Source organism: Polyodon spathula, chromosome 50 (genome assembly GCF_017654505.1).
Source record: "Polyodon spathula isolate WHYD16114869_AA chromosome 50, ASM1765450v1, whole genome shotgun sequence".
NCBI lineage: Eukaryota > Metazoa > Chordata > Actinopteri > Acipenseriformes > Polyodontidae > Polyodon > Polyodon spathula.
The window spans coordinates 1,400,352-1,414,753 of record NC_054583.1 but is presented as its reverse complement, the minus strand read 5'-3'; the positions used below and the strand labels follow the sequence as shown (position 1 = coordinate 1,414,753).

Sequence of the window (14,402 nt, the reverse complement as noted above, 5' to 3'; positions counted from 1 at the left end):
CTAGTGTACAGGGTACAGTATATAGTGTACAGTGTATAGTATCTAGTGTACAGGGTACAGTGTTTATTGTACAGGGTATAGTATATAGTGCAGTGTATAGAGTACAGTGTATAGTATATAGTGTACAGGGTACAGTGTACAGTGTATAGTGTACAGGGTACAGTGTGTATTGTACAGTGTATAGTATCTAGTGTACAGGATACAGTGTACAGTGTATAGTATAGTGTATAGTGTACAGTGTATAGTGTACAGGGTACAGTGTGTATTGTACAGTGTATAGTATCTAGTGTACAGTGTACAGTGTATAGTGTACAGTGTATAGTGTAGTGTACAGTGTATAGTGTACAGTGTATAGTGTACAGGGTACAGTGTAGTATACAGTGTACAGGGTACAGTGTATAGTATCTAGTGTACAGGGTACAGTGTGTAGTGTACAGTGTATAGTATCTAGGGTACAGTGTGTGTTGTACTAGTCTGCTCTCTCTCCCTGCTCTCAGGCTGTCACCCGTATTGAGCTCTACGAGGAGTATAACATCCTCCCCGTGGTGATCGGGAGCAGCGTGGGGGGGCTGGTGCTGCTGGCACTCATCACGGCGGGGCTATCGGGTAAGTAGGAGGGGCACAGTGCCCATCGTGCTGCTGGCACCATACGGCGTGAGTGGAAGCAAGCCCCGACTCCCAAGGGTGAACACCCCCCCCCCCCCCCCCCCCCCCCCCCCACTCCCCCCCCCCCCCACTCTGCCTGGTGTGTGGTGAAACGGTGGATTCCCCTGCCCTCCCTACCGGGCAGCACTCGGCCATTACAAACTCCCGGTCACGGTCGGCTGGATTCGAACCCGTGATCTCCGGGCTATAGGGCACATCCTGCAGTCCACGCGGAGAGCCTTTACTGTCACATGGTGTCTGTGTGTCGCTCTATCTTTTCTGTGTGTGTCTCTGTCTCATTTTATACCTCTCTCTATATCTCTCTGTCTCCCAGGCTGGTTTCTTCAAGAGGCAGTACAAGGATCTCATGAAAGAGGGCAAAGATGATGGAGGGGTCAAGGGAGAGGAGGAGGGGGCCCCTACTACACCCGTGGAATGAGTGGAGGAGTCTGAAACATCATCTTCTTACACCATCTTCTTACACATCATCTTCTACATATCGTTCTGAATGTTCAAGCCAGGCTGTTTCTCCCCCATAGACCCCAATGGGAAAGCAAGGCTGTTTCTCCCCCATAGACCCCAATGGGGAAGCCAGGCTGTTTCTCCCCCATAGACCCCAATGGGAAAGCCAGGCTGTTTCTCCCGCATAGACCCCAATGGGAAAGCCAGGCTGTTTCTCCCCCATAGACCCCAATGGAAAAGCCAGGCTGTTTCTCCCCCATAGACCCCAATGGGAAAGACCAGGCTGTTTCTCCCCCATAGACCCCAATGGGAAAGCCAGGCTGTTTCTCCCCCATAGACCCCAATGGGAAAGCCAGGCTGTTTCTCCCCCATAGACCCCAATGGGAAAGCCAGGCTGTTTCTCCTCCATAGACCCCAATGGGAAAGCCAGGCTGTTTCTCCCCCATAGACCCCAATGGGAAAGCCAGGCTGTTTCTCCCCCATAGACCCCAATGGGAAAGCCAGGCTGTTTCTCCCCCATAGACCCCAATGGAGAAAGCCAGGCTGTTTCTCCTCCATAGACCCCAATGGGAATAGTAAACGTCCGGTTAAAAAGCCACTGAATCGCAATTTTCGACACTTCACATTTTGTACTGTTCCAGGGCCTCAGTATGAGATGAGCCCCTAGAGTCGCTCGGGGAGCGTCTCGCTGTATTTTTCACATACCTCTTTATAGTCGTGCACATTGATAAATCCTCTCCTGATCACTCGTTTTATCACCAAACTCCTCAATAACGTGATCCAAGTCATTATTTTATTACTATAACATCTCCAAAAGCTCTGCAGATGTCTGTGATATTCTTTGAGTGCTGGATGCAGAAGCAGCTCTCTCCTTTGCTATGTCCGTGTTATGTTACAAAGGGTTAAAATCAAGCTGACCTGTAGCCATACTTATGAGGTATATACCTATATTGAAGTAAATATGATTCATTTTAAAGTACTGTCTTTGTAATAGCTTGCAAAGTTATTGTCACATTGTGTGCTTTTAAATGCTGTAGTGTTTGAACCAATAATAAATAAATAGTGTGTGTCTCTCTCGATGGCTGATATTAACATCAGTCCCATGGTCACCCTATTGACAGTGCTATGGCAGGTGAATCAGTCCCATGGTCACCCTATTGACAGTGCTATGGCAGGTGAATCAGTCCCATGGTCACCCTATTGACAGTGCTATGGCAGGTGTTGTTGTGTGTACTTTTACTGTAAAATCTCTGCAGTATACTTTTTACAATGGGTATTGTGAAACGAAGGGCATTCGGTCTGTTTGCTTTTCCAATCTATTCTGAAGTCAAACTCAATTCCACTGAAGGAGTCACTTTCAAGGTCTAGTCCGCCCTTTAAAGAAATGAAGACAGCTTTTCTCATTTGCTTCGCTCTCCTGAATAAACGTAAGTCTGTTTAAAAATCAAATGACTATTTTATATTTTATGTTATCTTGTCCAGCGCACTGAACGACATTATTGATTCCAACTCTTACAATTTCAGGAATAAAGTTAAGCTTTTTCAGGACAGCGGTTTGAAACCTGGTTCAAGGAGACCTAGTTAGAGGTTTGCTGTGTCAAACCCCTAGTCTCCCCTGGTGTGCCGGGCAGCGACCTGAAACCTAGTCTCCTGAAACCAAGTCCCAAGCAGCTTCGTGTTCTCTCAGCTTTAGTCTGTTAAAAATCAATCAGCTATTTTTATTGTCAGCAGTTTGAAGGATATTGTCAAAGCCTTTCTTCTAGTAATGCAGTAAACTAACACAGACACCAAGAAGAAGGGATTATATTGTAGAGTCAAACTGAACAGGATTGTGAGGCTCTGTCTGTCTGTCTGCAGCTTTAATGAAACTAAACTATTTTCAGAGTGTAGTAAACTAACACAGACACCAAGAAGAAGGGATTATACTGTAGAGACAAACTGAACAGGATTGTGAGGCTCTGTCTGTCTGTCTGCAGCTTTAATGAAACTAAACTATTTTCAGAGTGCAGTAAACTAACACAGACACCAAGAAGAAGGGATTATATTGCAGAGTCAAACTGAGCAGGATTGTGTGGCTCTCTCTGTCTGTGTGTGTCTGTAGCTTTTATGTAACTGCACTCTGAAAGAATGTATTTATTCAATGCTGCAGTGATAAGGTGTGAGAAATGCTACTTTATTGATCACAAGGCCGCACAGTGGAATCTTATCGGGTCTTTGGCTAATCAGTAAGTTTATTTTCAACCTGAGATAAAAGGTGTCACAACAGCCACTAGAAGTCAGCACTCGCCCGTGTGAAGAACTACAACTCCCATCAGCCCTCACACACTACTGCCTCTTACTTTACCTCTTCCTGAAGTGCGATGAAACTTGGTATGGACATTCCTGAGCAAAAAACGGACTGCGAGCGTACATGCAAGCATGTTTCTCTTTTTTTTTATTGACATCTACTTTGGTTCATTCTTTGTTTCCTTCTCCTTTCTTTCTTTCAATCAATCTTTATTTTATATAGCGCCTTTCATAGTGGACCACCATCACAAAGCGCTTTACAAGATAGTGAGGATCAATGCATAATACATTAAATACAGTGAAATACAGGGCATAGCGCACTCAATACACACAGTATATAACACAATGCAAATATATTAACTACAGGCACAATGCACTGAATACAAGGGTAGGATGTGAATTCTAGACACTGTGGACGCGTGTGTCATACAGAATCACACGAATAAGAGGGAGCGAAAAACCTGAAACAGAAATTTAGACAACAGCTAAGAGATATCAGGCTTGAAGAGCACGGAGAGCGAGCGAGAACAGGCGGGTCTCGAGAGTGGATTTGAAGCGAGCGACTGTGGGAGCCGCACGCACCAAAGCTGGGAGAGAGTTCCAGAGAGTCGGGGGGAGGGGCATGATGCTAAACGGGCACTCTCCGAGTGTGGGGCGCGTTTGCTTGGGGATAACAAGCAGGGCAGAGTCGGAGGACCTCAGCGTGCGGGCGGGGGCATCATTCGTTATAGCAAGATGGTATTATATTTCCCACTGTTTGATTCCCCTAGACACATAATAGAGTTACTTATAAGATGGTGGACGTTTACTTCACAAACGAATAAAATACGTTTTTTTTTTTTATTTTGTTTGGTTTTTTTTCAAATCATTTTTTTTTCTGGGTGTGTGTGAAACTGGAACGACATGGTCCAGTTTGTTATCTATGTTGACAAAGCGCCCGATTACTGACCGAGAATTTTTTGTTTAACTAGAAAGAGCGCAAAGAAGAGCAACCAGAATTATTCCGGGTTTAAAAGGCATGTCATATGCAGGCAGGCTAAAAGAATTGAATCTGTTCAGTCTTGAACAAAGAAGACTGGTGATCTGATTCAAGCATTCAAAATCCTAAAAGGTACTGACAATGTCAACCCAGGGGACTTTTTCAACCTGAAAAAAGAAACAAGGACCAGGGGTCACAAATGGAGATTAGACAAAGGGGCATTCAGAACAGAAAATAGGCTTTTTTACACAGAGAATCGTGAGGGTCTGGAATCAACTCCCCAGTAATGTTGTTGAAGCCGACACCCTGGGATCCTTCAAGAAGCTGCTTGATGAGATTCTGGGATCAATAAGCTACTAACAACCAAACGAGCAAGATGGGCCGAATGGCCTCCTCTCGTTCGTAAACTTGCTTATGTTCTTACTTATTTAATTTGGAAGAAACAAAACAACAACCTGGTAACGTTTTGATAACCCTACGCTTGGGTTTTATTAAAAATGAAATACAAAACGTTAGTGGGAGTATTTTTTACTCGAATCTGAAATCTTTCTGACACACACCTCTCCGTTTGTTTGTTTGTTTGCTTGCTTGCTTGCTTACTTGTTTGTTTTGTTTGTTTGCTTGCTTGCTTGCTTACTTGTTTGTTTGTTTGCTTGCTTGCTTGCTTACTTGTTTGTTTGTTTGTTTGTTTGCTTGTTTGTTTCCTCTGCCAGTTGCTGAAGGCAGCCCCGCGGCTCTCACGCTGTCCGTCCCGGTTTCTCCGGTCGTGGCGCGGCTCCACACCGACGCGCTCCTGCCGTGTTCGTTCACGGGCGGGTCGCCGGGCGTGGCCTTGGAGACCGAGAGCCTGCGGGTCAGCTGGAGACTCAACCGCACTGTTGTGGCCTCGTTCGACGGCGCCGGTAACACCTCTGAGCCGGGGCTCGGGGCCTCGCTGAGCGAAGACGAGCTGAGGCGGGGCAACGCGTCTCTCCTCCTGGGAAACGTGACCCTGGCAGACCAGGGCTTGTACGTGTGCGAAGTGAAATACAACGATATTGGAGGGAACGGCACCGTCAGACTGAGCCTGAAAGGTAACTTCATAGCATTATTATTATTATTATTATTATTTATTATTATTATTATTAGATAATCACTGGACTCTATGAAGCTGAGGGAGTTCATTCTATATAGAGGGGGTGCAATTCAATATGTTAACAAGGGAACATTATTCAGCAGCTTTCACTGGACTCTATGAAGCTGAGGGAGTTCATTCTATATAGAGGGGGTGCAATTCAATATGTTAACAAGGGAACATTATTCAGCAGCTTTCACTGGACTCTATGAAGCTGAGGGAGTTCATTCTATATAGAGGGGGTGCAATTCAATATGTTAACAAGGGAACATTATTCAGCAGCTTTCACTGGACTCTATGAAGCTGAGGGAGTTCATTCTATATAGAGGGGGTGCAATTCAATATGTTAACAAGGGAACATTATTCAGCAGCTTTCACTGGACTCTATGAAGCTGAGGGAGTTCATTCTATATAGAGGGGGTGCAATTCAATATGTTAACAAGGGAACATTATTCAGCAGCTTTCACTGGACTCTATGAAGCTGAGGGAGTTCATTCTATATAGAGGGGGTGCAATTCAATATGTTAACAAGGGAACATTATTCAGCAGCTTTCACTGGACTCTATGAAGCTGAGTGAGTTCATTCTATATAGAGGGGGTGCAATTCAATATGTTAACAAGGGAACATTATTCAGCAGCTTTCACTGGACTCTATGAAGCTGAGGGAGTTCATTCTATATAGAGGGGGTGCAATTCAATATGATAACAAGGGAACATTATTCAGCAGCTTTCACTGGACTCTATGAAGCTGAGGGAGTTCATTCTATATAGAGGGGGTGCAATTCAATATGTTAACAAGGGAACATTATTCAGCAGCTTTCACTGGACTCTATGAAGCTGAGGGAGTTCATTCTATATAGAGGGGGTGCAATTCAATATGTTAACAATAGGGGGGTGCAACATTATTCAGCAAGCTTTCACTGGACTCTATGAAGCTGAGGGAGTTCATTCTATATAGAGGGGGTGCAATTCAATATGTTAACAAGGGAACATTATTCAGCAGCTTTCACTGGACTCTATGAAGCTGAGGGAGAAGCAAAAATGAGTTTATTCTTTGTAAGCGAAACTTGTGATCGTAGCTTCATATACATATCAGCACGCACCAGCCCCCTCTAGGGTACAGCCAGTGTAACTGCAGCTTTTATTCTTTATCAATACCCCAGCCTCTCCAGTCGTCTCTATCAAATCTCGTCTGGTCTCGATGGGTAATGAGAGCACACTGCTCTGCTCCGCTACTGGTTTCTACCCTGCGGGGATCACCTTTACCTGGCTTCGGGAGTCCATCCCAGTGACGTCTCCCAGTACGGGACCAGTTCATCAGAGCTCCGAGGACGGCACTTTCAGAGCCACCAGTACGTACCAGTTCATTCCGACCAGTCGAGACCAGAACGCCACCTTCAGCTGTGTGGTGAAGCAGAGGGCAGAGGAGCCAGCGATCAGCAGCTCTCACTGGACTCTATGAAGCTGAGGGAGTTCATTCCTAATAGAGGGGGAGCAATTCAATATGATAACAAGGGAACAATATTCAGCAGCTTTCACTGGACTCTATGAAGAGAGGACTTCACCCTGAAATTCAGAAGTGAGTGTGAAAAATCAGACTCCTATTGCACAGCAGTGTCACCCAGTCCAGGTTTTATCAGCCCCCAGTGTGTCTAGGTAACAAGCTCAGGTGTGTCTTATTATTAAACTCCTCGTGAAACCAGGACTGGATCACACTGCTCTGCAGCGGGAGTCTGATTCCCATCCTTGTGATGATAACCAGCATTATTATTGCAGGGATGGAAATCAGACTCCTATTGCACAGCAGTGTCACCCAGTCCAGGTTTTACTACCAGCTTGATTACTACCCAAACAGTCCAGTCAACCCCCTTTCCCTATCTCTTATGGTACAAGACTACTGTCTATCTCCTCACATAACTAATGGAAATGAATCTGAAAGCTGAACACTAATACCAACCCCCCCCCCCCCCCCCCCCCAGCACCCAGTGGTCCGAGTGTCCCCCCTCACTGTGGTTCAGGACGGACCCCAAACTCTGCGCTGTGAGATAGATGGATATTACCCAGAAGACATTGCGGTGAGCTGGGTGATTGGAGGGAAGGAGTTTGGTGCTGAGGGGGCGGTGACTAAACCCGACGGGACGTTCCGCAGGTTCGAGTATCACACCCTGACCCCCTCCGAGCGGGACCAGGGGGGGGCTGTGATGTGCAGGGTCAGACAAGAGGGCTTGGAGCAAGCGGTGAGCCAGGAGATTCACATCATGCTACAAGGTGAGGAGGACTGACCCTGACCCTAGCCTTAAACCCCAACCCCAACCCTAGCCTCAACGCCAACCCCAACCCTAACCCCAAACATAACCCCAACCCCAACCCCAACCCTAGCATCAACGCCAACCCTAACCCTAACCCTAACCTTAACCCCAACCCCAACCTTGACCCTAGCCTTAACACCAACCGCAACCCTGACCCTAGCCTTAACCCTAACGCCAGCACCAACCCCAAACCTAACCCTAACCCCAAACCCAAACCTAGCCTTAACCCTAACCCCAATGCCAACCCTAACCCTAAAACATCTATCTATCTATCTATCTATCTATCTATCTATCTATCTATCTATATCTATCTATCTATCTATATCTATCTATCTATCTATCTATTGTCTGATCTAATCTATATCTATCTGAAAGATCTGTCTATCTAAGATCTATCTAGATAGACACGGACTCTATCTATCTATCTATCTATCTATCTATCTATCTATCTATCTATCTATCTATCTATGATGTTCTGCGAGGGGGGGGCGAGGGAACATACATGTTTTTACCACAAGGGTGCGCTAAGTGTGGGGCGCAAGCCTGCAAAAACAGCAAAATAAAAAACAAAAATCAATATGCCAACCCCAAATCTAACAAAACTAACTCTTGCTGTTCTCTCTCTCTCTCTCCCTCCCTCTCTCTCTCTCTCTCTCCCTCTCCCTCTCCCTCCCTGTCTCTCAGACGAGGACACTAGCCTGCCCGTGGCTGCGAAAGCAGCAGTGGCAGTGATGGGAATATCTCTCATGCTGGCATCCCTACTGGGCCTTGGCATGTGGTGGAGCAACAGAGACAGTGAGCAGATGAGTTTTCCACAGTAACAATAATAAAACACAGAGAGGTCTGGTAAAGCGTAGGGAAGCATTGTAAAGCACAGAGAGGTCTGGTAAAGCACAGGGAAGCATTGTAAAGCACAGAGAGGTCTGGTAAAGCGTAGGGAAGCATTGTAAAGCACAGAGAGGTCTGGTAAAGCACAGGGAAGCATTGTAAAGCACAGAGAGGTATGGTAAAGCACAGGGAAGCATTGTAAAGCACAGAGAGGTATGGTAAAGCATAGAGAAGCATTGTAAAGCACAGAGAGGTATGGTAAAGCACAGGGAAGCATTGTAAAGCACAGAGAGGTCTGGTAAAGCGTAGGGAAGCATGAAGGGTGAACTCTGCATCATCAACCACTGCTGCTGCTGCAGAGTCTCTTCCAGTAGGACCTCGTTTGTTTGACGTCTCTTCTGAAGGACGGAGCACAAGGAGGTTGAGTGACTCGCTCAGGGTCTCACACACACACACACACACAGCGAGGTAGTGGCTGAGCCAGGATTAAACTGCTTGGTATCAGGAGCCCTTTCTCCAACGCTTCCCGTCTCTTGTTCTTCCGCAGAGAGGAACAAGGGGCTGACAGTGTCGGGGGTGATCCAGCCAGCGAGGGTCGTGGTGGGGAGGAAGGCCGTGCTGTCCTGCTCAGTGGAGGGCAGGAATGTCCAAAACGTGAGGGTCAACTGGTCTGTCAACGGGAAGGCAATCTGGGAGAGCCCGCTCTCCCGGCCAACCCTGTCACCCTCCCAGGACCCCCAGCTCACCCCCATGCTCACCCCCGCCACCCCCAGGGCCACTAAACCCCGGGGGTACAAGATCAAAACTCGGGGACCTTTCCAGGTGAAATCGGGCAAGGAGTCCGTCGTTTTCTCTCACATCAGCTTCGTGCCGAATCTCACTGACCACAAGGGGGCGGTGTTTAGTTGCCAGGTGTCTCACTGGGGGAAGGAGAAACTCATTGAGAAAAATTCGGGCAAGCTTTTGTTGCTAGGTAAGAGATTTATTTATTTATTTGTTTATTTGTAAGCTTTTTGTCATTCTTTTGCTAATTTTACAATCAAGCTGTGTGTGTGTTTTTTTTTTTTGTTTTTTTTCATTGCGATTGAATTAGATTTGTGTATTTTATACAAACTGGCTTTTAATCTTTTCGTTTTTTTTATTTTTATTTTATTTTATGATTAAAATCACATTTTTTGTTGCTTGTTTTTTTCTTTTGTGTGTGAAATCCTTGGGATATAAGGCACTATAGAAATGTGAATTATTATTATTATTATTATTATTATTATTATTATTATTATTATTTGGCAGACGCCTTTATCCCAGGCGACTCACACAGGTGTTACAGGGCAGCGCAGGGTTACAATGCAAGCTTCATATTGAAACACAGTGTAGCTTATAGTTAGTGCAAATAATAACACTGACTAGAATACAATATGAACTAGGATGCCGTGTATAATAATAACACTGCTAGAATCCAATATGAACTAGGATGCCGTGTATAATAATAACACTGCTAGAATCCAATATGAACTAGGATGCCGTGTATAATAATAACACTGCTAGAATCCAATATGAACTAGGATGCCGTGTATAATAATAACACTGCTAGAATCCAATATGAACTAGGATGCCGTGTATAATAATAACACTGCTAGAATCCAATATGAACTAGGATGCCGTGTATAATAATAACACTGCTAGAATACAATATGAACTAGGATGCTGTGTATAATAATAACACTGCTAGAATCCAATATGAACTAGGATGCCGTGTATAATAATAACACTGCTAGAATCCAATATGAACTAGGATGCCGTGTATAATAATAACACTGCTAGAATACAATATGAACTAGGATGCCGTGTATAATAATAACACTGCTAGAATACAATATGAACTAGGATGCCGTGTATAATAATAACACTGCTAGAATACAATATGAACTAGGATGCCGTGTATAATAATAACACTGCTAGAATACAATATGAACTAGGATGCCGTGTATAATAATAACACTGCTAGAATCCAATATGAACTAGGATGCCGTGTATAATAATAACACTGCTAGAATACAATATGAACTAGGATGCCGTGTATAATAATAACACTGCTAGAATACAATATGAACTAGGATGCCGTGTATAATAATAACACTGCTAGAATCCAATATGAACTAGGATGCCGTGTATAATAATAACACTGCTAGAATCCAATATGAACTAGGATGCCGTGTATAATAATAACACTGCTAGAATACAATATGAACTAGGATGCCGTGTATAATAATAACACTGCTAGAATCCAATATGAACTAGGATGCCGTGTATAATAATAACACTGCTAGAATAATATGAACTAGGATGCCGTGTATAATAATAACACTGCTAGAATCCAATATGAACTAGGATGCCGTGTATAATAATAACACTGCTAGAATCCAATATGAACTAGGATGCCGTGTATAATAATAACACTGCTAGAATCCAATATGAACTAGGATGCCGTGTATAATAATAACACTGCTAGAATCCAATATGAACTAGGATGCCGTGTATAATAATAACACTGCTAGAATCCAATATGAACTAGGATGCCGTGTATAATAATAACACTGCTAGAATACAATATGAACTAGGATGCAGCAAGTTAGGAAGTTATACTCGCTATATCTATATGATTATGAAATTCTTTGACTCTTTCTGAAGATCCACTTTGAAATCAATTACATTTATTATTCCGGGAATGGATTTTAAAGATGGTCAGCGCTCCTTTAAAGGGAGGGGCCAGTGATCATGTTAATGAAGCTAATAAGAGGTGAGAGAATGGATTTTAAAGATGGTCAGCGCTCCTTTAAAGGGAGGGGCCGGTGATCATGTTAATGAAGCTAATAAGAGGTGAGAGAATGGATTTGAAAGATGGTCAGCGCTCCTTTAAAGGGAGGGGCCAGTGATCATGTTAATGAAGCTAATAAGAGGTGAGAGAATGGATTTTAAAGGTGGTTTTATAGCAATAATTGCAAGATCTCTATTTAATTCTTTGAAGTGTGTCTGTTTTTTTTGTTTCAGCTGAACCCACAGTGTCGGAGATCAGAGACCTCTCTGCTGTCAGTAACCCCGAGATCCTGCTGTCCGTCGAAGCCCGGCATTTCCACCCCAAAAACATTGTGTTCCGCTGGTCGTGCGGGGAGCAGGACGATCTGATCCCTGCCTCAGCCAGCACAGAGGTGTCCCCCAGCCAGGAGGACGAGGGCTACTACAACGCAGGGAGCGTGTTACGAATTCAGAGGGGCAGGCTGGGAGATCTGGGGTTCAGAGTGCGTGTGATCGTAGACCACCTGTCTTTGAAAGAGCCAATTAGGAGGGAGGTGACATCACTGACACCGGGTAAGAGAGAGGAGGGAGGGACGAAGGGAGGAGAGGGGAGGGAGAGAGAGCGAAGAGGGCAGAGAGCGAGGGGGGAGAGAGGAGGCCAGAAAGAGGGGAGGGCAGAGAGCGAGGAGGGGAGAGAGCGAGGAAGGAGAGAGCAAGGAGGGCAGAGAACAAGGAGCGAGAGACAGGAGGGCAGAGAGCAAGGAGGGCAGAGATCACCTGTCTGAAGGAGAGAGAGAGAGGGAGATAGAGGAAAGGGGAAGACAGATAGAGAAAGAGACTCAGACAGGTTGGAATCTGTGTCTTGTTTGATTCTGGGTCTTGTTTGTTTAGGGATTGGCGGGCGCCCGTTTGTGTCCGAGATAGCCACCTCGCGTGTGCAGCTGGGCCAGGCGTTCACGCTCAGTGTCGGGGTGTCGGGGTTCGACCCCCCAGACCTCGCCGTGTGCTGGTTGCGGAGAGGCAGGGACGCCCCCGGGGAGGAGAGAGAGCTGGCGGATGGACTGCTCACCTGGGGGCCCTTCGAGGACGAGACAAGCAGGTAGAGACACTGCGGCCCATTACACATTCAGTCATGCTGCCCTAATTACAAACAGAATTGCAAACGTGTCAAGATTGTTCTGATGCACTCTTGTTCAGTTCTGATGCTCTTTTGTTCAGTTCTGATGCTCTCTTGTTCAGTTCTGATGCTCTCTTGTTCAGTTCTGATGCTCTTTTGTTCAGTTCTGATGCTCTTTTGTTCAGTTCTGATGCTCTCTTGTTCAGTTCTGATGCTCTCTTGTTCAGTTCTGATGCTCTCTTGTTCAGTTCTGATGCTCTTTTGTTCAGTTCTGATGCTCTCTTGTTCAGTTCTGATGCTCTTTTGTTCAGTTCTGATGCTCTCTTGTTCAGTTCTGATGCTCTCTTGTTCAGTTCTGATGCTCTCTTGTTCAGTTCTGATGCTCTTTTGTTCAGTTCTGATGCTCTCTTGTTCAGTTCTGATGCTCTTTTGTTCAGTTCTGATGCTCTCTTGTTCAGTTCTGATGCTCTTTTGTTCAGTTCTGATGCTCTCTTGTTCAGTTCTGATGCTCTCTTGTTCAGTTCTGATGCTCTTTTGTTCAGTTCTGATGCTCTCTTGTTCAGTTCTGATGCTCTCTTGTTCAGTTCTGATGCTCTCTTGTTCAGTTCTGATGCTCTCTTGTTCAGTTCTGATGCTCTCTTGTTCAGTTCTGATGCTCTCTTGTTCAGTTCTGATGCTCTCTTGTTCAGTTCTGATGCTCTCTTGTTCAGTTCTGATGCTCTCTTGTTCAGTTCTGATGCTCTCTTGTTCAGTTCTGATGCTCTCTTGTTCAGTTCTGATGCTCTCTTGTTCAGTTCTGATGCTCTCTTGTTCAGTTCTGATGCTCTCTTGATGGATTGGCAGGTTTCACTCGGAGAGCCAGGTGTCATTCACCCCGCGCTGTATAGCCGATGTAGAGGATTACAGTTTCGTGTGCCGCGTCTCGCACCCGACCCTGAGCGAGCCCATTGGAATCTGTGTCTTGTGAGAGGTGCGCTGGGCCCCTGAGCATCACAGGTTAGCAGAACACCGCCCCGTCCCGGCCCGTCCTGTCCCATCCTGTCCTGTCCTGTCCCGTCACTGTCCTGTGCATGCTATTGATAATCCTAAGCCCTAACCCCAACTCTAAACATTAACCTTAACCCTAACCCCATGTTCTTTGTCTGCCTCAGTATTGTTCACTGACGATCCCATGTGTGTAACTTCACCCATGTCAAAATCAAACATGAAATACTGCTGTACTGCTATTGGGGTTTCCTGCTTTACGAACATCATTGTAAAGCACAGAGAGGTCTGGTAAAGCATAGGGAAGCATTGTAAAGCACAGAGAGGTCTGGTAAATCGCGAATAGGGAAGCATTGTAAAGCACAGAGAGGTCTGGTAAAGAACAGGGAAGCATTGTAAAGCACAGAGAGGTCTGGTAAAGAATAGGGAAGCATTGTAAAGCACAGAGGTCTGGTAAAGCATAGGAAAGCATTGTAAAGCACAGAGAGGTCTGGTAAAGCATAGGACAGCATTGTAAAGCACAGAGAGGTCTGGTAAAGAATAGGGAAGCATTGTAAAGCACAGAGAGGTCTGGTAAAGCACAGGGAAGCATTGTAAAGCACAGAGAGGTCTGGTAAAGCACAGGGAAGCATTGTAAAGCACAGAGAGGTCTGGTAAAGCATATTAAAAAACAGGGTAAACTAACCTTTATAAAATTTCCCACAGTAAAAGCACAGCAAAGTGTCTTGTAAGGATATATTAAATTTTCAGTACCAGTAACGTATCACATATACATATGCGTATACGTATTATAAAAGATCCCATAAAAGATTTGTACCGCATTGTCGTACGTCCACCCCCCCCTCCCCTAGATGCATGTTAAAAATGTTTAAAGCTATAAATTAA

General features: G+C 45.1%; 2 protein-coding genes across 2 annotated transcripts in view; both read left to right on the top strand.

The window, feature by feature from the left end:
* The window catches only part of LOC121306852 (integrin alpha-X-like), a 32,128-nt gene extending 31,028 nt beyond the window's left edge, over positions 1-1,100 (top strand). Inside the window, exons 29-30 of the mRNA XM_041238815.1 lie at positions 498-604; positions 976-1,100. Of these exons, the coding sequence (XP_041094749.1) occupies positions 498-604; positions 976-1,084 (216 nt within the window). The 3' untranslated portion in view covers positions 1,085-1,100. The remainder of the gene's footprint in view (positions 1-497; positions 605-975) is intronic.
* Positions 1,101-1,907: 807 nt separating this feature from the next.
* Positions 1,908-13,500, top strand: si:ch211-180a12.2. The gene is made up of 10 exons (XM_041238724.1): positions 1,908-2,534; positions 5,086-5,445; positions 6,650-6,926; positions 7,040-7,065; positions 7,464-7,754; positions 8,480-8,590; positions 9,171-9,596; positions 11,672-11,989; positions 12,308-12,515; positions 13,377-13,500. Exons 1-10 carry the CDS (start codon positions 2,492-2,494, stop codon positions 13,498-13,500), a joined length of 2,184 nt encoding a protein of 727 aa, XP_041094658.1. The 5' UTR covers positions 1,908-2,491.
* The last annotated feature ends 902 nt before the right edge of the window (positions 13,501-14,402 follow it).